This window comes from Carlito syrichta, unplaced genomic scaffold (assembly GCF_000164805.1).
Source record: "Carlito syrichta isolate Samal-C Ts95f unplaced genomic scaffold, Tarsius_syrichta-2.0.1 Scaffold77358, whole genome shotgun sequence".
NCBI classification, from domain to species: Eukaryota; Metazoa; Chordata; class Mammalia; order Primates; family Tarsiidae; genus Carlito; species Carlito syrichta.
In genome coordinates, this window is record NW_007021454.1 from 62520 (window position 1) to 86422 (window position 23903).

General features: G+C 35.7%; 1 protein-coding gene across 9 annotated transcripts in view; it reads right to left on the reverse strand.

Moving 5' to 3' along the window:
- The window catches only part of PRPF4B (pre-mRNA processing factor 4B), a 40233-nt gene that overhangs the window by 9497 nt on the left and 6833 nt on the right, over nt 1-23903 (reverse strand). For all 9 annotated transcript variants that reach the window (XM_021710378.1, XM_021710379.1, XM_008054102.1 and 6 more), the window contains exons 2-11: nt 21408-22607; nt 16396-16569; nt 12717-12872; nt 10873-10954; nt 9257-9467; nt 6386-6459; nt 5087-5177; nt 4301-4448; nt 3085-3222; nt 2204-2357 (exon numbers count right to left, since the gene is read on the reverse strand). In XM_021710378.1, the coding sequence (XP_021566053.1) occupies nt 2204-2357; nt 3085-3222; nt 4301-4448; nt 5087-5177; nt 6386-6459; nt 9257-9467; nt 10873-10954; nt 12717-12872; nt 16396-16569; nt 21408-22607 (2428 nt within the window). The remainder of the gene's footprint in view (nt 1-2203; nt 2358-3084; nt 3223-4300; nt 4449-5086; nt 5178-6385; nt 6460-9256; nt 9468-10872; nt 10955-12716; nt 12873-16395; nt 16570-21407; nt 22608-23903) is intronic.

Sequence of the window (23903 nt, forward strand, 5' to 3'; positions counted from 1 at the left end):
AAAAAAAAAAAGCATTACTAATAAAAAGTAATACAGATGAACAAGGCAGCCTAGTTGTTTTATTTACCATGATGTCATCTGGCTTGACATCTGCATGAAGAATACTGCATCTCTCTCTCTTTTTTTTTAGTTGGAATCTCACTCTGTCACCCAGGCTAGAGGGCAGTAGCACACTCACAGTCACCACAGCCTCGACCTGTTGGACTCAGGTGATCCTTCCACCTTAGTCTTCTAAGTAGCTGGAACAACAGGCATGCACCACCACACCTGGCTACTTTTTAAATTTATTGTAGCAATGAAGTTTTGTCAAGTTGCCTAGGCTGGTCTCGAATCCATGGGCTCAGGCAATTCTCTCACCTTGGCATCCCAAAGTGCTGGGATTATAGCCATGAGCCACAGAGCCCGGCCAATACTGCATCTTTTAAGAAGATTTTTTACCTTCTAAGATGCTGGCAAAATGTCCTATTTAACTTCCACAATGATTACAAAGATCTCATCTGCATAAGTACCTTTGAAACTGTGTATATTTTATATATTCTTTGATACAGATATATTTCACAATTAAAAAAGAAAAAAATTGAGGTAAAAATTAACTATGAAGTTGGTTAGGCAATTCTTTTTTTATTTTTATTTTTTGAGAGAGTCTTACTCTGTCATCTAAGCTGAGTGCAGTGGCACAGTCATAGTTTGCTGTAGCCTCACTCCTGAGCTCAAGTGATCCTCTCATGTCAGGCTCCCGAGTAGCTGGGACTATAGGCGTGCACCACCATGCTTGGCTAATTTTCTTTTGTTTTTTTTTGGTATGTGTGGAAATAAGGTCTCACTTTGTTGCCCAGGTTGGTCTTGAACTTCTCAAGTGATCCTCCACCTCAGCTTCCCAAAGTGTTGGGATTATATGCATGAGCCATCATGCCTGGCCTGGCTAGGCAATTCTATAATTCATTTGTAATGCATCTTCCTAGCCTATTAAGATCTAGGGAGGCCAAACAAAACAAACAAAATACATACGTGTGTGTGTGTGTGTGTGTGTGTGTGTGTGTATGTATGTATATATACTGTCTTCCATTTCAATGTAATTACTTAGCAACCTTAAGAAGTTATATTAGATACACAATAGACTATGAACTCAGACCAAACATAAAAATGGAACATGCTTCATTATTAATGAGGTGCTCTGGAAGGAAATATTTTAAGGTATTAATGAGAAAAAGAAGAGAAATCTGAACTAATGAGCTTAGTTATTGATAAAGAGTCCCTAAACTTTAAGGAGATCACAATCATCTTAAGAATTTATTTAGTCATAGCTCAAATAGTTCCCAATAAAAGACATCCCATATGTTTGGTTTTTCCTACGGATTGCTCCTAAGCGTCAACTGTAGGAGAGCTAAAAGACACTCATTAAAAAAAAAAAAAAAATGCAGAACATGTTACTGGCAGATGAACTATGAATTCGCCAAGTTGCAAACGTGCCCTAGATTGTGAACACCAATTGTGAACAGGGGAGCAGAAATGGGGCCAGGGAGGGAAGAGTACACATCTGCATTAATCACACCACCATGATGGATGACATGTATTGCCAAATTTCAAAAACATAAACACTATAAAATCTGCTTGTTACTACCAGAAGTCCTTAGCAGAAGAGGTTAAAACTTCAAAAGATATCTTTTAATACAACACCCAACCACAACTGAGCTCTATACCATTTGGGCCCTTGGGAGTCAGTTTCTAAAGTAGCATAGACTAAAGAAAGAAAAAAAAGTTATTCATAAGCACCTTTTAAAGTTAGTTACACACATCTGCTTAAGAGAAGGCAATTCTCTTTAATTTCCCTAATTCTTATCTCAGTCTACAAAATTAGAGAACAAAAAGTATGAACACTCCTTATTTCAAAAGAGCAACACATTCAGCACTTTTGTTTTACATACCAGAGGAAACACACTATTACTACATTAAAGCATTCTTGATATTTGTGCATACTTTGAAACCATCAATTAAAATAAAAAGGGACAATGGATTGCTTCCTCTTTTTCCATACTTTTTTATAGAATGTCACGGCTCAGAATGTCATTAGTAGAAACATTTGAAATGGGTTATTAATACATTGAATTTTGTTAAGATGTCATTTCTAAACTAATATAATAATAATCACACTGCTAGTAAAAAGTGATATGGATGTATAAGGCAGCCTGGTTGTTTGACTTACCAGGATATTATCTGGCTTGATATCGGCATGAAGAATATTGCATCTTTTAAGAAGTTTCAATGCCAGGAACAATTGCTGACTATAGGATCTTACAGCTTTAATATGAAGACCAACATCCTTACCATATTTTTTTAACACCTCTCGCAAATTCATACTTTTAGGGGGAAAAAAAACAAAAAACAAAATAGGAGTTAAAATGGAAATATAAAAGGCAAAAACATTTTCAGTAAAATCAAGTATAAAATATTATAAACAATGAAAATATTCTGTTCAAGAATCCGCCTCCTCAACAACTGGTAAATTATTTTACATTTAAATGAGAGCATATCAAACTGTGTGTACAAAACACAATTTCTCAATACAATTCAATTTTCAAAATAAGTGGAAAGGAAGCTCTCCATGGTAAAACTCCTATTTTGATTTTAGGACAGGTCTACATTTGAAAGCACAAAAATGAAGCCATACTGCTGAAGATCAAAACTGTATTATCTACCACACCACTCCTATTTCTTTTCATTCTGGCTCAATCCTTCCTTAAAGTATTTAATTTTAAGAGAATCTCTCCATTAACCTGTAGGCTGTATAATATTAGTAGGTAGTACACAGTAAAGAGTTAGTGTTTGTACATTCTGATTCAAGAAACTAGCTTCTCATGATTGCACCACTGCATTCCAGTCTGGGAAACAGAGTGAGATCATCTCTTAAAAATGGCAACAACAAACTAACTCTTATTCAAAAGTTAAGAAGACAAAAACAAGTGCTGACTGGAAAAAAACACATCAAACACTAAGATGGTCTGTCCTAGCATTTGATACAAAATGAGGTTGTTAGAGACGAAGAAGTTAAATTTTCATTTCAGTGCATAGGCTTTACCACTATACCTGAGAGGTTCGAATACAAGACAGAGATGTTGTTTGTGATAAAAGTGTCTGAAGAGTCGCAAACAATGAAATTTGTCATCAGGATCAGCATCATTAAGTTTTTTCAAGAACTCTAGTTCTTTTAAACCAGTCTTTTGCCTGAAATAAAAAAAATGGTTCAAAAAAGAATATATAAAGAAATTAGGAGAACTAAATAATACATATTTGCTAGTCCCAATGTGATGCATCACAGGTGACACGTGCAAGTAGTTTTAACTTTTTAACTACTAAAAAATCTATTCAGAAATGATGTCTCTATATTATCATTCATCACAATTTATACTTAGTTGCCATTTCATGGATAGTCAATTACTGTTTTCAATTTCCAAAATAATGCACAGAACAGAAACACTGAGGAACAAACCTACATTACTTGAAAGAAAATCAATCTTGAGTATATTACCTTAAAACGTTCTCACATAATTATTTTGAACAAAAATAGAACCACACTGTCTTGGTTCCTCTAAGAATGCAATAATGGATGCCTTATCAAATTTTAATATTTGATTACCTTAAGAAATTCACATTATAATTTGTCAATAAGTTACATTTTAAATTGTAGGGCAATAATTCAGAAGTTAGAGCTTCCCATCAAACCAGACAAACTCTAAGCATAGGACAATCTAAATTTCTTAACACTTCTAACCTTTCAAAAACATTAAGTTGACTTTAAACACTAGCTCAGTGTGTGGTATGGATTATGTATTAAACCATGAGTATGGCAATTACCTACTCTGTTAAAGGTAAAAGACAACAGATAAACAAAATATACAAATAATTTCCATCACTCTCTGAAAAATCAGTTTTCACTTTTGTGCAGGTCACCATACGTTCAGTGACAGCTAACCAATATGATCCTTTTCATTGTTACCTCTGATCTGGAGTTAAGATATTCACTGCAAAAGACGGCATAAGACAAGCACTAGAAAGGAGTCTATGTAGGTATTGAAATACACTAAAATGAATTAAAATACAATCAGCCTCTTGCTCTAGTGCATATAACATGTGGCTATAAATTAAAAATCCAGTCAAAAAGAAATGTTTCTATCACTTTATAAGTGCAATACTCATTTTACAGTGTTACGTGTTACACTTTTTTAAAATGGCATTTAAAATATGTTTATTTGTAAGTATCTGTGTTATTAAAGGTTTCACCATATACGTCTTCTGAACTTACATGAGTTCATTATTTCTGATGATCTTTACAGCCACTTCTTGGTTAGCTCTTGCATTATCTCTGGCTCGCACAACATTACTGAATACACCTTGCCCAGTGTAGCCATACACATTGTAGCGTTTATCTAGAACTTCACCTATGTTCACACCTAAAAGAAAAGACTAAAAGATTAGAATTCTGATCCTACCCGAATCAGAAAGTAGGAACACTTAAAAAAATTATGTCAATTCTTTACTATGTGGTTTCCTAGACATAATGAAGATTCAAAGCTGTACCTCCACTGATCACTCTTTCAGAATGCAGTCAAAAATTACATGCCCACTTTAGAACACTAGAAGAGTTCCTGTTGTCCTATCAAATGCAGACCATTTTAACAAAGTACAAAAGAAATGTGCGTACTGAAGTGTTTTCAATCGTAATCCTAAATGACAAATACTGCATAATTGGAATCCAAAGTTCATTTTTCTTGGTTTCAGATCAAGACAAATCAAGTGGTCAAGACAAACCCTTCCTTCTGGAGAATTACCTCATGGCTGAAAATACTTTGAACAGATTTTGGCTGAGCACCAAGTCTTCACCTCACTTTAATGTGTGATGCTTTTGTGCTGCTTACTAGAATATACATATACATAGGTTCATGTAGACATTGAAAACGCTACACTTTTAAAGTGATGACACTGTGATGTGATTTTTGAGAGTTCACCAACAATGTGTGATGGCATCAAGAAACATGCTTTTACAAAGTGTTACAATAAACTGTAAAGTTAATATGAAATTTGAACTTACGATAATAGCCTTCTGCATCAGTCCAATTATCTCTGAGGTTGGGGTTTTCTTTAAAATCTTTTCCAATGCCAGCAGCCCGAAGGCGAGCACTCTGAAATTGAAGAAGCAACATGAACAGTTTGCCTACTAATCAGAAACCAAATATAACTTAATAAAACAATTGTTTCAAATTAAATAGCTCATCACTTATGTGACAGCTAAAATGAGATTACTGAAGTCTTTTGCATCACTCATAGTAACACTCAAAAAAATTAATGAAGTATCTTCAAAAGCTTTTATGAATAGGATTAGGGCATTATAAATAAAAACTCAAAACTAGATCCAACTATCCCTAGCTGTCATACCATTTGTATTCTCATATATGCATGAAATATATAGTAATATTCACTGGCTACACTAAGTTGAATCTGTGTGGAAAATTTAAAAATATTTGATACTGCTGAAAATTCATTATTGCATCTCACTCTCTAGGATACCCAGAAGATCCTTCAATATTATCCAGGTAAGTAATGAGTACAGACACTTTAAGTGGCTCAACACTTATTTCATCTTCTAATCCATCTATTTTTTTGGTGTTCCTACTGCAATATATAAATAATACTTTGCTTGAGCCAATTACCAAAGTCTTCAGGGGCCTGTATACTGTTTATCCTACCCAATTTTAATTCTCCCTGTTATGTTTATCCTACCTCCTCTTACTAAGGCCTCATATTTCTCATGCTCTAGGAAATTTATATTGAAAATGGCCCCACGCTTCTGAATGTGTTTAGAATTTAAGAATTTTTTCAATAAAAGGCATTTATAAAAATGTAAAGAAAAAAATGACTAAATGACCAAAACTTCTTTATCTGCTGCTCCTTATAACACTTCCAATTCTTCCATAAATTATATTGGGCTCTAATTCTTTAAGTTCTTAATTGCCTACAATATAGGGGCCCAAAAGTAGACTCTAATAAAGATCTGGAAAATACTGGAATTTCTTTATCCCATCTAACTACCACAAATATAATGTGTTTAAATACTCAGTGCTAAAAAAAATAACTACACATTTGGTGTGTGTCTTTTATGAAGCTCTCACATTGTTCTGATATACTTGTTTTAAAATTTGACATAATTTCAGACCTAGAAGAAATGTACAAAACCAGTAGTTTCCAGATACCCTACACCCAGGTCATCCAAATGGTAACATTTATAATCAGCTTTAAGTGGCTCAATATTCATTTCATCCTTTCTCTCCCTGTATGTACACACATACATACTTTATTTTCCTGTTTAACAATTGATATAAAATTAACTTACATCAAAATATGCAGCAAACATATCATCAGATTCTGTAAACATATCAGGTGCCAACAGCTTCTTCTGAGATGAACCTTAAAGGAAATTAGCATTAATATTTTAAAAATAGTGAGACACAAAACACAAATACATCAATGGAAAGTCACTAATAGTAATTAAAACTTTTTTCCTCTTGCACAGTTTCCCATTAATACTCAGTTTATAATAACTTTATAACATATAAAACTATCCACTCAGAAAGTTGAAAGCCTAATATTAATTTTACCATTGTTAGTTTAAATGAATAAACTAATAGTTAAACAATGACCTTGCATTAAAATGAAAGTTCCTTCTTAAAAACTTTTAGTTATAATTTGTACCTTAACTCTCAAAGGATTAATACTATCAGTATACATATAGACCGATACATATTTCTCCCTTAAAATATCCAATAATCTGTCAGGTACAGGGACACCTGTAATCCCAACACTTTGGGAAGCCAGAGTGGGAGGATTGCTTGAGGCTTGGAATTCCAGACCAGCCTGGGTAACATAGTGAGACCCTGTCTCTACATAAAACAAAATAAACACTCAGAAATTGCTATTGAAGACAACCTTCTCGGGTCCTCTCCCAGTATAGGAGTTTTTCTGTCTTCTCAATAAATTCTGCTTTGTATGTTAAAAAAAAAGCTCTCAAATGTCAAAACTGTATAACCGATGTAAAAGAGAGAAACACGATATACAGCTGTATTACTTACTTATTCACCCTTCTCTTACCCAGCGATCCCACTTCCTAGGAACTACCAAAAAACATAGTGGCCAAAAATAAAATGACCTAATGAACAAATGCTATTATAATTAGTAACCAAAAGAGAGTCAACAACTAGACTCAATCCAAATATCCATTATTAGAAGACTGAATAAATGATAGCATCATTCTATAAAAAGGAAAGAGGAAGTGTGTATCAATATGAATGTGTATAGTTTTTTGTGTATAGGTATACTACACACTCTAATGCACACAAGTGTTTTAATAATTTAAAAAAGCAAAAAACAGACAATTCCTAAAAAAAATCAAAAGCACATGGAAACAAACCCAAACCTACCAAATTAGTGGTATAAACGCACAGAGAATTATTTCAAATAATTTAAAAACACGTAATTGTGCCCATACACCTTAGAATGTACCCTAAGAACAAAAAGAACCACTGAAATTTTAAGTTGCATTCTGTATATTTATTTGTCTTTTTGAGACAGGGTCTTGCTCTGTCACCTAAGCTGGAATGCAGTGGCCTGATCATGGCTCATTGCAGCTTTGACCTCCTGGGCTGAAGCTATCCTCTTGTTTCAGCCTCCAAGCTAGCTGGGACCATAGGTACCACACCACCATGCCTGTCTAATTAAAAAATTTTTGTTTTTTAAGAAACAAGGTCTCACTATGCTACCTATGATAGTTTCAAACTACTGGGCTCAAGCTATCCTCCTGCCTCAGCCTCCTAATCCTTTAGCCTGGGACTACAGGCATGAGCCACAATGTCCGGTAGCAGTCAGTACATTTAATAATGATAATCATGCTGCTATCAAGTTTTTCATTGTAATGGAGAAAAGAAATATAATGAAAGAAGTTAATAAAACATCTATAAACTCAAATTTAAATTGGCAATATCAGTATAAGCTCCTCTTTTCCAAAAAAATATGTATTTTCTAATTTTGTCCAGTGAAAAGACTCAAATAATATATACTTCTAGGTGTCCTGTGATATTGAAATGGCATTTTCCATTAAATGGAACCACAGTTCTATAGAGAAACAGGTGATTGTGCTCTGGGGCAGGATACGTACACGATGAACCCATGGTATATTATGCTAGAACAAGTTAGTAAACTACACATAGACTGTGGGCCAAATCCAGCTGGTCGCTTGTTTCTGTATGGCTTGTTTTTATATTTTTAAGTGTTTGAGGGGCGGGGGGCGGGGGGAGATTGAATACTTTGTGAAAAGTGAAAATTAGATGAAATACAAATTCCACTGTCCACAAAGTTTTGCAACATAACCATGCTCTCTTATCAATGTATTGCCTATGGCTGGCTCTCCACTACAGCAGCAGAGTTCAACATATGCAACTGCATGGGGATAAAGGTCTAAAACAATGACTAAAAGCTAAAATATTCACTACCTGACTTCTTACATGAAATTTTTTCTGGCCCCTGTTCTAGAAAGTAAAAGTTATATTCAATATTAAAAGGACATTAGAAACAAATCTAAAAGGGCTTCCTCCCCAGCCCAGTTAGAACAATTTGAGCTTCAACACAAAAACAGCAATGGGTTGAAATACATCAAGTACATAATACCAAAAAAACAGAAAACCTAACAAAAACAATCAAAATCTTATTAGTCACCTCTGGAAGTTGCCAGGGTACCAACTATATTCTATTTAAAAACTGGCAAGTAAAGGAAACCAATCATGCACTTAACCTGCCTTACCTGTATACTAAATATTCAGAGTAATCAAAGAGTGGAAACCTCTTCTTTTATGTCATATTTTTAGAAGTCTTTATCTGATTGATACACAAACTAAAATATTTACAGGTAAAATGAAATCACGGCTAGGATTTGCTTAAAAACACTCTAGCAAGAACAAAAGGAAAGGTAATAAATATATGGGAGTTTAGTATACTATTCAGGATATGTGAATTAATAAAAAACCCATCAATAGAATACATTAATAAGGACATATTTAATTACTGTAATATTTACAGAAGCAACATTCCTAATCCTTTACAGTTTTCCCCAATCTGACCCAAATCACACCCCAAATAAGGTCACTTATTATAATGTTACAGAACTAAAAATTCAGAGAAAAGTATGGTCAGGAAAAAAATCCACTGGACTCACCATTATTCTGCTCAACTGTCATTAGATTATGCTTGGCTTTTACTGAGGCTTCAAATGTATCAACATTTTCCCGTTCATACTCTTTCACATCAGCAGCTACCCGCTCCAGAATGTCATCTGGAGAGGGTGATCGTGTTCTAGTACTGCTCTGAGGGCTGCTTGGTTCAGATGGCACGGACATATTGCTATCTTCAGCAAGATATTTATATTTCTGTAATAACAATATAGAAAAAATATTTTTATAAAATCTGACACAATCTGAATATATTAATTTGCTACGAATTACTGCATTGAGAAGTTAAGAGAAAGTGTCAAACAGTGTAAACCAACAGTAACAACAAAAGAGGTATTTATACCTTGGTTGAATCAGATCCACAATCCCTTATATAATTTCAAAGTACACAAATGTTTTTCTATGTTTGGTGCACATTCATCAGGTGGCAAAACTTGATCTGACCAGATGAGATATTGTTTATTGTCTTATTTCCCACCCCCTATGTGCCTGTTAGTATGCCTCACTGTAGAAATACTAATGTGTTTAATTATGGGGTCTGCTCCAGATCCCACTCATGGCGCTAAGTGATATACATAAATGCACCATATTACCTTTCTAAATTTCAAAAATTTCTGAGTTCAGAAGCACATCTGGCCCCATGGATTGGAGATAAGGGATTGTGGACCTGGGCAAGAACAAAAAAAGATTCAACCAAGTCTTCAGGGATATCAGTTTAGTAATAACAATTTTACCAGTGCCCCAGAAAACTAAGCTTCCCTTGGAATTCTGGTTATGTCCTACTTCCCTTCTGGAGATTAAGATCTTACTTCATTCCAGCATGACATATCATTACACATGATTTATGGTTTGCTATGTATGTTTAGGTTAGCTACCACAGCTGTTCTTTCTTTTTGTATTCTGTCCAAGTAGCTGATAATCTTCCAATGCAAGTCTTATTAATAAATGACTATATCAAGATCTATATAATAACATGCTTTCCCCACCCAAATTTTCTTCATCTAGTCTTAAAATTATGTTTCTAATGTTTCTTTTAAATCATTCACATTAGAAAACTTGCCACTATTTTATCACACACCAATTTTTTTTTTTGCATAGTAAGAGGCACAATTTTTTGCTAAATGAAATTCTTCCAATTTATTCTATGGTCACATGAAAATTTTATTGTTCATTAACAATAAAAAGAAAGCAAACTTCACATCTTCATGTCTTACCAAAGTTTATATCAAAATTCTACATATAACAACGGGCAACCATTTCAATTTTTTTTTTTCCCTTGAGTTGGAGTCTCACTCTGTCATCCAGACTGGAGCGGCCACTGCAGCCTCGATCTGCTGGGCTCCGGTGATCCTTCCACCTCAGCCTTCCAAGCAGCTAGAACTACAAGCGTGTGCTACCACGCCCGGCTAACCCATTTCAATTTTAATAGAAAAGATCATCTTTTCAAATCTCACAAAGATAATTTTATATATACTATCCTCTTCTAATAACCTATGTAACTGTTACTAATGTCACTTCTTTATTAAGTGAAAACTCTTTATTTTACTAGAAAAATGATTATTTAGAGAGGAAGCTTGACAAAACTTTCACTAAAATCACATACCTGAACAATTGCCTGCCTTTGGATCCTTCTCTGTTCTATTAGGGCTTCTTCATCTTCTTCCTCTACATCAAAGTCTTCAAGGCTTAAACAAAAGATTCAAACATCCTTAAAGATTGTTAAACGTCTTCATCAAGCAAACAATTGGGAAGAACTTAGCAGTATAATCACAAATCACAACAGTATAATGCAAACACAAAAATGAGAGCCATACATTTTCTTAAACATTCTGGCACTATTTCCAAGCTCAATCAAATTATTGTATACTTTTAAACTTAGAGTTAGTTATCAGTGTTGCCCAGACATAAAAATCTGCTAACACTTGTTCCCTCCAATGAGGGAGAAGTAGTTGGCAGACAAGGTGGAGGGGTTGAGCATCAACTTTATCCCTATTTTGCTCTTTCTTTTATTAGAAGGAAAACATATATCTGATATCACTTTTTAATTTTGTTTGTACCAGAATTTATTTTCAGTGTATACTGACCAGATATAGAGCTACAGATAGAAAATAGCTAGATGACAGATAGAATAGGGGGGAAAAAATCCTTAGAGATTCTAAAAGCATGATGCATGCATTTTTAAATTAAAGGCTAGAGGCTGGGCTTGGTGGCTTAGCCTGTAATCCCAGTACTTTGGGAGGCCGAGGCGAGTAGAGGCCGAGGCGAGTAGAGTGCCTGAGTCTGCAGGTTTGAGACCAGCCCAGGCAACTTGGCAAGCCCGCCTCTCTATAATAAAAAAAATAAGTAAAAATTAGCTGGGTGTGGTAGTACGGGCCTATAGTTCTGGTTCCTTGGAAGGCTGAGACAAAAGGATCACTGAAGCCCAGCAAATCCATGCTGGGGTGGCCGTGAGAGTGCCACTGCACTCCAGTCTGGGTGACGGAGTGAGACTCCAACTCAAAACAAACAAACAAACAAACAACAAAAACACTTGCAAATATTTGCATATAATCTGGAGGGGAATGTGACTCTACCCCTAAATATTGCCCCTGACCATCCCCACTTATATCTCCTCAAAAACCTCCTCCACAATCCTTGTGATCTCTCCCAGTGCAAATTTTTCTGCATTACCTGTTGAAAGTTCACCACAGAAGGGTATGACTATATCAGGATCTACGTAGCACGCCCTTCTCTTATCCAACGTTTAATCACTTAGCTTTAATCAGGGTTTCTCAACCATACCACTATTGCTTTTTGTTTAACAGAAATACTTTTTTTTTTTGCAGTAGGGGTTTATTCTGTGCATTGTACAATGCAGTATCTCTGGCTTCTAGCCAATAGATGACAACTAACAATGTCTTCAAACATTGCCAAAATGTCCCCAGAGAGGCAAATAAATAAGCCCCTCTTGAAAATCACTGCTCTAACTTACTATTTTTTTTGAAATGTTTCACTTAAGACAACCAAGTTTGCATTTAAAAATTTCCCCACTATTTCTTTAGATGCTATTTTTACATTGTAACAGTTACTTGCCACAAGATAGCCTCCACTGTAAAGTATGTATCATCTGACACAAACTGAAAAGTCTAAACTTTATACAGAATATTCTCCCTTCAAAACCTGCTACTCAGATCAGCAGGACTAACATATCTGTTGGTCTTAACAAAGACAAAAGGAAAATGATGACTCAATATTCACTCTAGATTAAGCTGAGACCCTGATGTTCACAAAACCACTACCCCTGCCATATGAACTATACGATGTGCACAAAACATTATCTTTTACAAATTCAGAGCCAAATTAATGGATTCACTTATGATATTCAGGTAGAAATTATTTAAATATTTCCAAATCACATAGACTTCTCTAAACTGAAAAAATAACATTATGAGAAAGTTTTATTCTTACTTATCGTCGGATGAAGATTCCTGCTCAACTTTCATTCCTTCAGAAAGACTTCCTTTAAATTTATCTTCTTTTACTTTGCTTCTGCTCCTACGTCTACGACCACCCCGTGATCGAGATCGCCTTCTCAAGCGTGATCTGCTCCTCCGACCTCTGTCCCTATTTAAAGAGAAAAGACAGATAGACATTTAAAAAGAAATTTTGAAGTGGGGGAACATATGGGGTCAGAGGATATATGGGAACTCTACTTTCTGTTTAATTTTGCTGTATACCTAAAACTACCCTAAAAACTAGTCTTTAAAAAAAAAGTTATTTAAAATTTTTAAGTAGAATAACAATATCAGAAACAAAGATAATCATCAATTTAGCTGAAGACAAAAACATAGCCAACTCTTACAATTAAAACTAAAAAATCTTTGAGTATGGACTTGAATATAAGCTCTCTGGGAATAAATACCTACTGTTTCTTTGTATTTTTATGGCAAGAAGGTTGTGATACACATGAAAGATGCTGATGTAAAGAAGGAGACTAACTACAAAGGGGGAACAAACGAATTGTGGAGTGATGAAAATGTTCTTTACCTTGACTGTGCAACTATGCAACTTATGTGTCTGTCAAAATTCATACAGCTTTAACTAAAAGTGTTTATATATATATGTATATATATATAAATTACATAAAGTAAAACACACATATATATAAATTACATAAAGTAAAACACTTTTAGTTAAAGCTATATGAATCGTTTACATTAAAATATATATATATATTTCAATAAACTAAATGTAAAGAAACCTTGCTAAAATGACAGTAAAATCCACAGGCAAAGAGAGTGTGAAGAGATATGATAGCAGAGATGGTAACAAAATCTCAGAATGTGCAAACTGGATGGAAGAGTAGTGACATATCAAATCGAGCTGAATATAAGTCCAAAAGGAACAGATAAGGCAAATCAGAAGCAAGTACATGTCACAACACCCCAGAAATTGGAGACATCCTACCCTCTGAAAGATGGAGGTAAAAGCTGAAAACAGAATTGGTTAAAAAACTTTAGAAACAGCTAGACTAGGCCAGGTTTGGTGGCTCAGCCTGTAATCCCAGCACTTTGCAAGGCTGAGGCAGAAGGATCACTAGAGCCCCACAGGTCGACAGTGGGGTGGCCATAAGCGTGCCACTGCACTCCAGCCTGGGTGGAGTGAGACTCCAACTCAAAAAAAAAAAAAAAAAGAAACAGCTAGACTCTGTATTTCCCTCTTCAACTCACTGGAAAATGTCAACCATCCCCTTCACATTTTAGCAGATCACTTAAAATTTACTTTCTGGAGGAGTGTTGTTAGTCATTATAAAAACTGGTACCAGATGCTGGAAGGGACTGTATCAAAAATGGAGGGATTAAAACAAAACAAAAATGAAGGGATTATGGGTAAGATTACATTAGAAAAGATCAGAACTCTGCTGGAAGCCAGGTTTATACGCCTTAACAAGAGATGAGAGGATTCTGGAAAACTTACTAGCCCAAGAGGAAAAATCTACAGTCGAAGATATCCACAAATCTCTATTTACCCTGTAGTGATAGCCACTAGTTGACAAGTTCTATATTGTCACAATGAAAGAAAGCTTCCTCAGTGCCTAACTATTAAATCAGAATAGGTAGCAATGCAAGATCCCCAACTGAAACTTAAGCAAGCAGCAAAAGTAATCTGAAAGTATGCAAAAGAAAATTATAGAGAACAAAAATCTTACAAAATAAATTTAATATTGGCTGAGAGGTAAGAAATGTTATTTCTCATAAAACAATAAAATGTTAACGTAATAAGGGAACAATACAGATGGTTCAAGTCAGGGGTGGGACCCCAAAAGAAAGCAACAGGGAAGGAAAAAAAAGAGAGCTAGAAAGTTTCCCATAAGCTTACTGCTTTATAAAGGGCTTATCTAGTGACCAGCAAAATAAATTGAAAAGATCAACATACCTTCAGGGCACATTACAGTAAAATTCCAGAACACAAGGCGTTTATTGCAAAGAGTAATTACCAAGTCCATTAAAAATGCCCAAGAATCAGAATAGGACCTTTCAAAAGCAACATTATAAACTATAAATCAGTGAAATAACCATTTCAAAATTCTCAAGGAAAAACTATTTCAACCTAGAATTCTATTCCTTGCCAAATCAACAATGAGAATCAAAGGCTATTTTTAGAGATAGAAAGCCCCTAAAAATGTCCTTCCATGAGCTATCCTCAGGAAGCTATTGAAGATATATTATCAAAAACAAGGAAAGCATGAAGATACCGGACACAGGAAATGAAATCACTATATAAGATATAAACAAGGGAATATCAAGAGGATGGCAAAGAGATAGCAATCCCAAAAGGATTACTATGTGAACAGCCCTGAGATGAGCCCCTAGTCAGAAGAGTAGGAGCATCAGAAGAATGCTCAGAAGGATGCTCCTAGTCTTCCCCTACCATTTGCTCTTCCCCAACCATTTCCTCAACATTGAACAATATACAATAATTGTAACAATTATTATATTCACTCTGGAAGAACAAAAAAACCTGAGAAACATGGGTGTGGGGTGGCATTAAAAAATCCTCATTATCCAAAATACGCTTAGACCATACATCTCTACTTCTAAAGATGGAGCATACAAAAACTCTCAGATATGTAAAGATGACTACAATTTAAGCTTTTCATATATCTTTTAAAACTATATTCACATATTACTTCAATTAAAAAGGTTAAAAGATTGGCAAACAAATGGCCATTTATGCTTTAAGTGAAGATATTTAATGTATATGTAAATTTTAAAAAAAGAATCCCCTGCCTTAAAAACCAACCTTTTTGATTAATCTAATTAATGACTACATGTGCTTCAGATAAAATGGTTTCTACAGTGAATTAAGTAGGTTTTTGCCAGTCTTCAGTGAGTATTTTTTTTTTTTTTTGAGTTGGAGTCTTACTCTGTCGCCCAGACTGGAGTGCAGTGGCCACTCCCGGCCACCGCAGCCTCGACCTGCTGGGCTCCAGCAATCCTTCCGCCTCAGCCTTCCAAGTAGCCGGAATTACAGGCATGCGCTACCATGCCCTGCTGATTTTTTGATTTATTGTAGAGATGAGGTCTCGCTGCCCAGGCAGGTCTCGAACCCATGAGCTCAGGCAATCCACTCACCTCAGCCTCCCAAAGGCACGGGATTACAGGCTGAGCCACTGAGCCCGGCTTCAGTGAGTATTTACTGACAGATTTACTTCAGATTATAAACTGACAAAAAACTGACTATATATTTACTACCCTATGATCTATCATGCTAGCTAAATCATTTAGTATTTATCTCATAAGAGAAAAAAAGTCTTATTTTAAAAAACTGTGTGTGTGTATATATATAAAAATATAACTAGCAGGATTTATTCAGGACAGAAAAGTTCCCATAGTGGGAGGGGACCTGAAGGGGTTGCCCCAAAATTGTGCTTTTAATAAGCAATGGTTTGTGTAAATCTGATGGGAAACTATATAAGAAATCTATGTGTAAAATATCACATGCTAGTAAAAGCAAACTATGGGACTACAACTAAAATTTTTCAGAGAAAATATGGTCTACAAGAAGCCTAGTAACTGAGTTCATTGTAGCTTCAAAAACATTCAGTGTTTAATGAAAAGAATAACATATGTAAATATATCTTTACCTTCTCCTTGGAGACCTGCTTCTTCTTCTTGGAGACCTGCTCCGTCTGAGTGGGGAACGAGACCTCCTTCTAATGGGAGATCTACTTCTTCTTCGGGTTGGAGACCACCTATTGATGGGGCTGGCATCTTTTGATCTTTCACGTCTACTGAGGATATCATCTCGAGGTCGTGTTCTTAAGGGGATCAAATGCAAGTTAACAGAAAAATAAAAGTAAATGAATTTATTCTATATGTACAGAACATCTGTAAGAAAAGGTACACTAGCCTAAAGATAGTAAACACTGATTAATGTGTTTTATAACAAAACTTGGCTAGGCACGGTGGCTCGCGCCTATAATACCAGCATTTGGGAGGCAGAGGTGGGAACCTCTGCCTGAACTCACGGGTTCGAGACCAGTCTGGGAAACTTGGCAAGACTTCATCTCCACAATAGATAAAAAAATTAGCCGGACATGGTGGCACATGCCTGTAGTTCCAGCTACATGGAAGGCTGAGATGGAAGGATTGCCTGAGTGCAGCAGGTTGAGGCTTCAGTGGCCGTGAGCATGACACTGCCCTCCAGCCTGGGTGACAGAGTGAGACTCCAACTCAAAAACAAAACAAACAAAAAACCTTAAATTCTGACTACAATGATATCTTGGTGCTAAGGCAGGCACACAACAATAGAAGGCTTTATTTACTCCAGTCTCAAAACTTGAAAAATTACTAAAGGATATTCATATTGTTAGAGACACTAATTCTAATTTCAAACAAACAACTCAAATAAAACTTGTCCAACTGAGTAATAAATATTGCATTTCCTCAGTACGAAAACTTTTTTCTTGGCCAGGCATGGTGGATCATGCCTGTAATCCCAGCACTTTAGGAGGCTGAGGTATGAGGACTGCTTGAGCCCAGTTGTTCAAGACCAGCCTAAGCAACATAGCAAGGCCATGTCTCTATAAAAAATCAAAAATAATTAGTCAGGCATGGTGGCATGTGCATGTGGTCCCAGCTACTTGAGAGACTGAGACAGAAGGATTGCTTGAGCACAGGAGGTTGAGGTTATGGTGAGCCATGATCATGCCTCTGCACTGACAGCCTGGGTGAGAGAGAGAGAGATTCTCACTCAAAAAAACAAACAGAAAAAGAAAAATATGTCTGCAATTAGGAATATTATTTTTAATGTCAATTAAGTATAACTGCATCTGACAATCAACATTAACCTCAGTAAGGAAATATCTCAGCCTTTCCCAATCAAAATCAACTTTAATACCTGTCTCACAAATACCATCCAGGCTGGGCTCGGTGGCTCAACCTGTAATCCCAGCTCTTTGGGAGGCCGAGGCAAGTGGATTGCCTAGGCCCATGGGTTCAAGACCAGCCTGGGCAACTTGGTGAGACCGTTTCTACAATAAGTCAAAAATTAGCTAGGCGTGGTAGCACGCGCCTATAGTTCCAGCTACTTGGAAGGCTGAGGTGTAAGGACTGCCGGAGCCCAGCAGGTTGAGGCTGCGGTGGCTGGGAGTGGGCCACTGCACTCCAGTCTAGGCACCAGAGTGAGACTCCAACTCAAACAAACAAACAAACAAAAAAACCATCCAATGAGTTTTACTCTTGTTTAGTGTGGTATCTATATTACAACAAGCCTTTCAACAATTTAATTCTTTTAAAAATGTTTTGAACATTTCTAAATGTTATTTCAGATTTGCACAGAATTACTCAATCTGAACAGACTATAACTAGGTTTGTTTCCACAATTAAAAAACGTACCATTACAGTGTTCCTTCATTTAATAAAATCATAAAAATACAAGCTGCCTTACACGTTTGAACAAGGAGTATGGAACTTAAACAAAATCTTTCTCTCATTCAAACAAAATGAGTAGACTTTGACTCAGATCTGTAGCACTGACTTATTGGTAGGGCCATCTGAGGAAATTTTTTTTTTAAGTCAAGGTCTCACTCTGTCACGCCAGCTAGAATGCAGTAGCACTATCACAGCTCACCACGTTCTTGACCTCCAGGGCTCAGGCAATCCTTCCGTCTCAGCCTCCTGAGTAGGTGGGACTATAGGTGTGCTACCATGCCCAACAATTTTATTTTTTTGTAGAGACGAGCAAGAAACTTTTAATTAATTTATATCCAATCTGCCTATACACACATCGTCTCAAAGACTGGTTAAAAAAATATAAATGGATGGGATGAAGTAAAAGGGTGTAGATGAAGAGTCATCTGCTTAAATGTAATGAAAATAAAAATGTTCATTCTTACTAATAACCCACGAACTTTAGATTAAAATAGTGTCTTTTTTTTAAAGAGTGACAAAATGATACTATACAGTATCCTCCTAATAAGGGTTTGAGGAAAAGGACAGTCCATACAGTCACAGAAATGCAAATGCATATAACTTGGGACTTTGCAAGTCCACTTCTATGAATCTGTTCTATAAAGACACCTCACATGTAACCAAAGAACATCTCTGCATACAACATTGGAAAATTGGACCCAACCTGAATTTTCATCAGTTTCGACAAGAGAATGATTATGATACATCTATAATGAAATACCATGTTGCTGCTATAAAAAAATGAAAAACAGGGACTGGGCATGGTGGTTCATGCCTATAATCCCAGCACTTTGGGAGGCAGAGGTGAGAGGATTGCCTGAGCCCACGGGTTCAAGAGCAGCCTGGACAACTTGGTGAGACCTCATCTCTACAATAATTCAAAAAATCAGCCAGGCATGGTGGCGCATATCTATAGTTCCAGTTACTTGGAAGGCTGAGGTGGAAGGATCATCTGAATACAGCAGGTCAAGAAAGCGGTGGCCATGAGCGCGCCACTGCACTCCAGCCTGGGTGACAGAATGAGACTCCAAATCAAAAAAAAAAGGAAAGGAAAGGAAAAAATAATCTATATGTATTGTCATACAAGTGTTTTTATGAAAATAGCAAGTCACTTGTTAATACGAATAGTATGACTCCATCTGTGTTCAAGATAACCTTGTATTCATGTTATTGCATGTGCATAGCAAAAGGGCTAGAAGAACAAAAACTTCTCAGAGTAATGTGGAGAGATGCTCGAGAGGGAGTCAATTTAGAGGCTTCTGCATTATTTGAATGTCTCTTTGGTCAGTATGTACCTCTTCTGTAATAAAAAAAAAAATGCGTTTCAAATACTCAGCTCTAGTCCTTAATAAACTCCTTGAAATCTGCTCTTCAAACTAAAAACAAACAAAGACTACAAGGATAAGTAAGATACATTTTAAATAACAGAATCAATAAGACTAATAATGTCTCAAGGTAAAAAGCAAAAGGAAAAAGGGAGTTAATTCTCATTATATTGCCACTTTAGAAGTAAAGAATGAAGAATCAAGAGTATCTCTTAACAAAGTGCACTTTAGAAAAAACATTCTTCAAATTTACCTGAGAATATAATGATTTAACTTTCAAAATCAGTTTATAGTTATACTAAGAAAATATTAATATGAATATAGTACATGGCTAGAAATTAATAACATCTTTACATAGTATAAGCCAACATTCCTTTAATAAGAAAAATTTGGCTGAAGATTTCATAAGCTGAATATTAAAAACATAATAATCAGTTTCTAAAGTAGTTTAGACCGGTCTAAACATCCCACTCCCCAAATAATTTAGTTCTATAATCTTAAGTTAATCATAAAAGTTCTCTGGCTCTATATCCTCATTTATAAATTAGGTATGAGAGCCCTGCCATCACGAATTAAGATAACCACATGAGTATTTACAAGAAAAGGGCTCTGATAGAATGTTTTATTCAAACATGAATTATTAGTAGTATAAAAACCATTCTTATACTGCTCTTCCTAAGTTTGAGATATTTTTTCTCACCAATGAGATTAAATGTATTAGTAAGAAAAAAGTTTGATTTTAAACTTAATTATATTTCAAGGGCCAAAAAGATGGTATTAATCTTATATTGTTAAAATACAAAATCAAGCCGGGCTCCGTGGCTCAGCCTGTAATCCCGCGCCTTTGGGAGGCTGAGGTGAGTGGATTGCCTAAGCTCGCGGGTTCGAGACCCACCTGGGCATGGAGACCTCATCTCTACAATAAATCAAAAACTCAGCTGGGCATGGTAGCGCGTGCCTGTAATTCCGGCTACTCGGAAGGCTGAGGCGGAAGGATCGCCGGAGCCCAGCAGGTAGAGGCTGTGGTGGCCGGGAGTGGCCACTGTACTCCAGCCTGGGCGACAGAGTGAGACTCCAACTCAAAAAAAAAACAAAAAAAAAAAACAAAATCATACAAATGCAAGAGGATAAACAAAGGGGTCTTTAAACTGATTATCACTCCCTCTTTTTAAGGTTAATATTTCCACCTAAACTGTTCAAAAACATAAAAATCCTCTCTGAACACCCCAATAAAGACTTAGCCAAATTACTTGGATTTAAAGCAAGTTAGGCACTAAATTAAATCAAGAACTTGAGAGAAAAAAAAGATAGTGATTCTATCATCAGATGCAGTATTTGTAAAGCATTCAAAATATTCACTGACAAAAGTACAAATACTAATAGTTTATGAACTCGATTATACTTAAAATTATGAAACTCACACCTGCAATCCCAGCACTTTGGGAGGCAGAGGCAAGAGGACTGCCTGAGCCCTCAAGTTCCAGACCAGCCTGGGTAACATGATGAGACCTCGTCTCTACAATAAAATCAAAAAATTAGCTGGGCATGGTGGCACATGCCTATAGTTCCAGTCACTTGAAAGGCTGAAGTGGAAGGATCACCTGAGTCCAGCAGTTCGAGGCTGCAGTGCCAACTGCACTCCAACCTGGGAGTCAGAGTGAGACTCTGACTCAAAACAAACAAACAAACAAACAAAAAAACCCAACACCAAAAACTCATTTTTAATTGTCCACAAGTTCTAGTTTCCCCGACAGAGTGAGACTCCAACTCAAAAAACAACAACAACAAAAAAAAAAAAACACAAATTATATATATATAGTGCATTGGTAAAAGGCATTAACATTTTGTGAACTAGTTACCTTGGAGAAGAGAGTCGTCTCCTCTCTGGTTCTCGTCGTTTTCTTTCTAGGGATCGACTCTTAGCTCTTCTACCAGGGGAGAGTGTTCGAGAGGGTGATTTGCTCTGCTTAGATCTTCTATCATTTAAGAGTGGAGATCTACTTCTTCTTGATTTATCACGCTGTTTTGGAGACAAACTCCTTCTTTTAGGACTGCGACCAGGTCTTCTACTGGGTGACCTATTTTCCTTCCCAGATGAAGCATCTTTAGAGGGAGATTTAATTGGTTTCTTTTCTTTATCAGTTTCAGATCGTTTTGATTTTCTCTCTTTGGACCGTGACCTTCTGTCTTTGGATTTACCTCTTAAATCCACTGGGGATCTGGATTTTTTACCTCGATCGCGACTTCTACTTTCATTTATAATTGGGGATTTTTTTCTATCTTTTGATTTACTTTTATCTTCAATTTTAACCTTATCATCAGTAGGAGACCTGGCTTTACCAATTTTCTCTTGAGATCGCCTTCTAAGGGTAGGCGATTTTGATTTTCTTGCTTGATCTTGAGACTTACTTCTTTTTGTTGGACTTTTAGATTTTTTCCTCTCCTTTGACTTGCTCCTAGTTGTTTTTTCTTTAACTATTTCAATACCTCCCTTACTTTTCTTTTTATCAGACCTATGTCTAGTCCGTTCTTTGGATCTGCTTTTACTTCTCTTTTTTGTAGTATTTTTATTGTCCAGAAGTTCAAGTTTCCCCTTTGTACTTGAAGATCTAGTACTAGACCTATTTCCATTTCTTGCCTTTTCATGAATCTCCCCCTCTTCTTCTGAGCCAGACTCATAACCTTGTAAAATGAGCCCCATTCCAGATTGGACCTTTCCTTCCATTAACTCATTATCAAGTTCAGCCTTAATCAAAGCTCTCTGTTTTTCCAAGTCTTCTAGCAAAGCTAAATCATCAAGTTTAGTTCTTTTTGCTGGAGACATACCTTCTTTATCAGAAGCATCAATAACTTCTTTTCTTTTGTGTTTCTTATGTTTATGCTTATGTTTATGTTTTTTATCCTTGTCCTCTTCTGAGGAATGTTTATGTTTCTTATGTTTACTTCTGTGTTTATGCTTCTTTTTTTTGTGACGACTGTGCTTATTTTGAGATTGGTCTTCTGATACTTCTCCATTTTCTTCATTTATACTCTTTTCAGAATTATCGGCATCTTCCATCCTATAAATATATCAAACACATTTTAAAATCGCATCATTTATGAAGCATTCAGAGTCATAACAAAATAACAGTAATAATAAAATACATTTCAATGGACTTAGTCACAAGAGTTTTTTCATAAGAGCTTCAGATATTTTATTTCAAAGAAGATATATGGCAAGAACTAAGTTGAATGGTGATACAACTTTACTGAGTTTCCAATGGTTGGACTTGTATACCAAAGGTATCAGAGAAAATACATAATAGGGTAAGTTAAAAAATTACAATTATGGAAAAAGGAAATCCAAACCAGGTACAGCAAATATTGATTTAGCTAAAACAGCCATTCAATAACTTGGCTTTTAAACCAATTTCTCACACACAGTCCTCTGGTTAAAGGACCCATTTTCTTTTTTCATAAAACATTAACATTGACATACACTTGGATAATAATCTCCTTCTCCTCTTGAAATCCAAAAAATTTGATGACTCTACAATAAGCCTAGCCAGTCATTTGTTCTGAATACATTTCATCTTATATAGTACCTTAAAAAAAAAAATCTCTAGAGCCAATATTGAGCTATACTCAAAATAAGTACACAATCAACGTGCATTGGCAACTGATGTTGATGATGTTGACAGTATAAACACATTCCCAAGGTTTAGACCTTCAAAGAGAACTAAGTGGCAGTTATGACTCCTAGCTTGAAGATAATACTAAGTGATCATGTGACAGTAGGTTGAACCAAATGGAAGAAGGGCCTTTTGTAGGTCAACAGCAGCCTAATATCAGATATTTCATACAGTTCAATCCAATACTCATACAAATTATTTAATCTCTTTGAATTTCAAATAAGAAACTAGTTTCTCAAAACATGTTCATATTAATAGATGCTATGCAAAAATTAATTAAAGGGGGATTCCGTGCTTAAATATTTGGGTTATGTGAAATAAAAGAGTTTATGATTCTAAACTATTTTATGAAGCCCCTGATGTTCAGTAATCCCAAGTTAAATAATGGTTCAAAAACATTAAAAGCACCACAAAAATGATTTTAAAAAAGCATTTAAAGTCACTGCATAGTAAGCGATCACTTCCTAGTCTATGAGGCGAAAAACAGCTCTCATTATCTAGAATCCGGCCATCATACTATTTTTGGAGGAAAATATGGATTATTTTGTCAGGCCTTCAAATTATATACTCTTATCTCTGGTAAATTTCATTTGTGCCATATACTACAAATAGTTTCTTGTAAGCTAAAAATTCATCAATATATTCATTAATCTCCTTAACATTTTTAAAAAACCACCAAACACA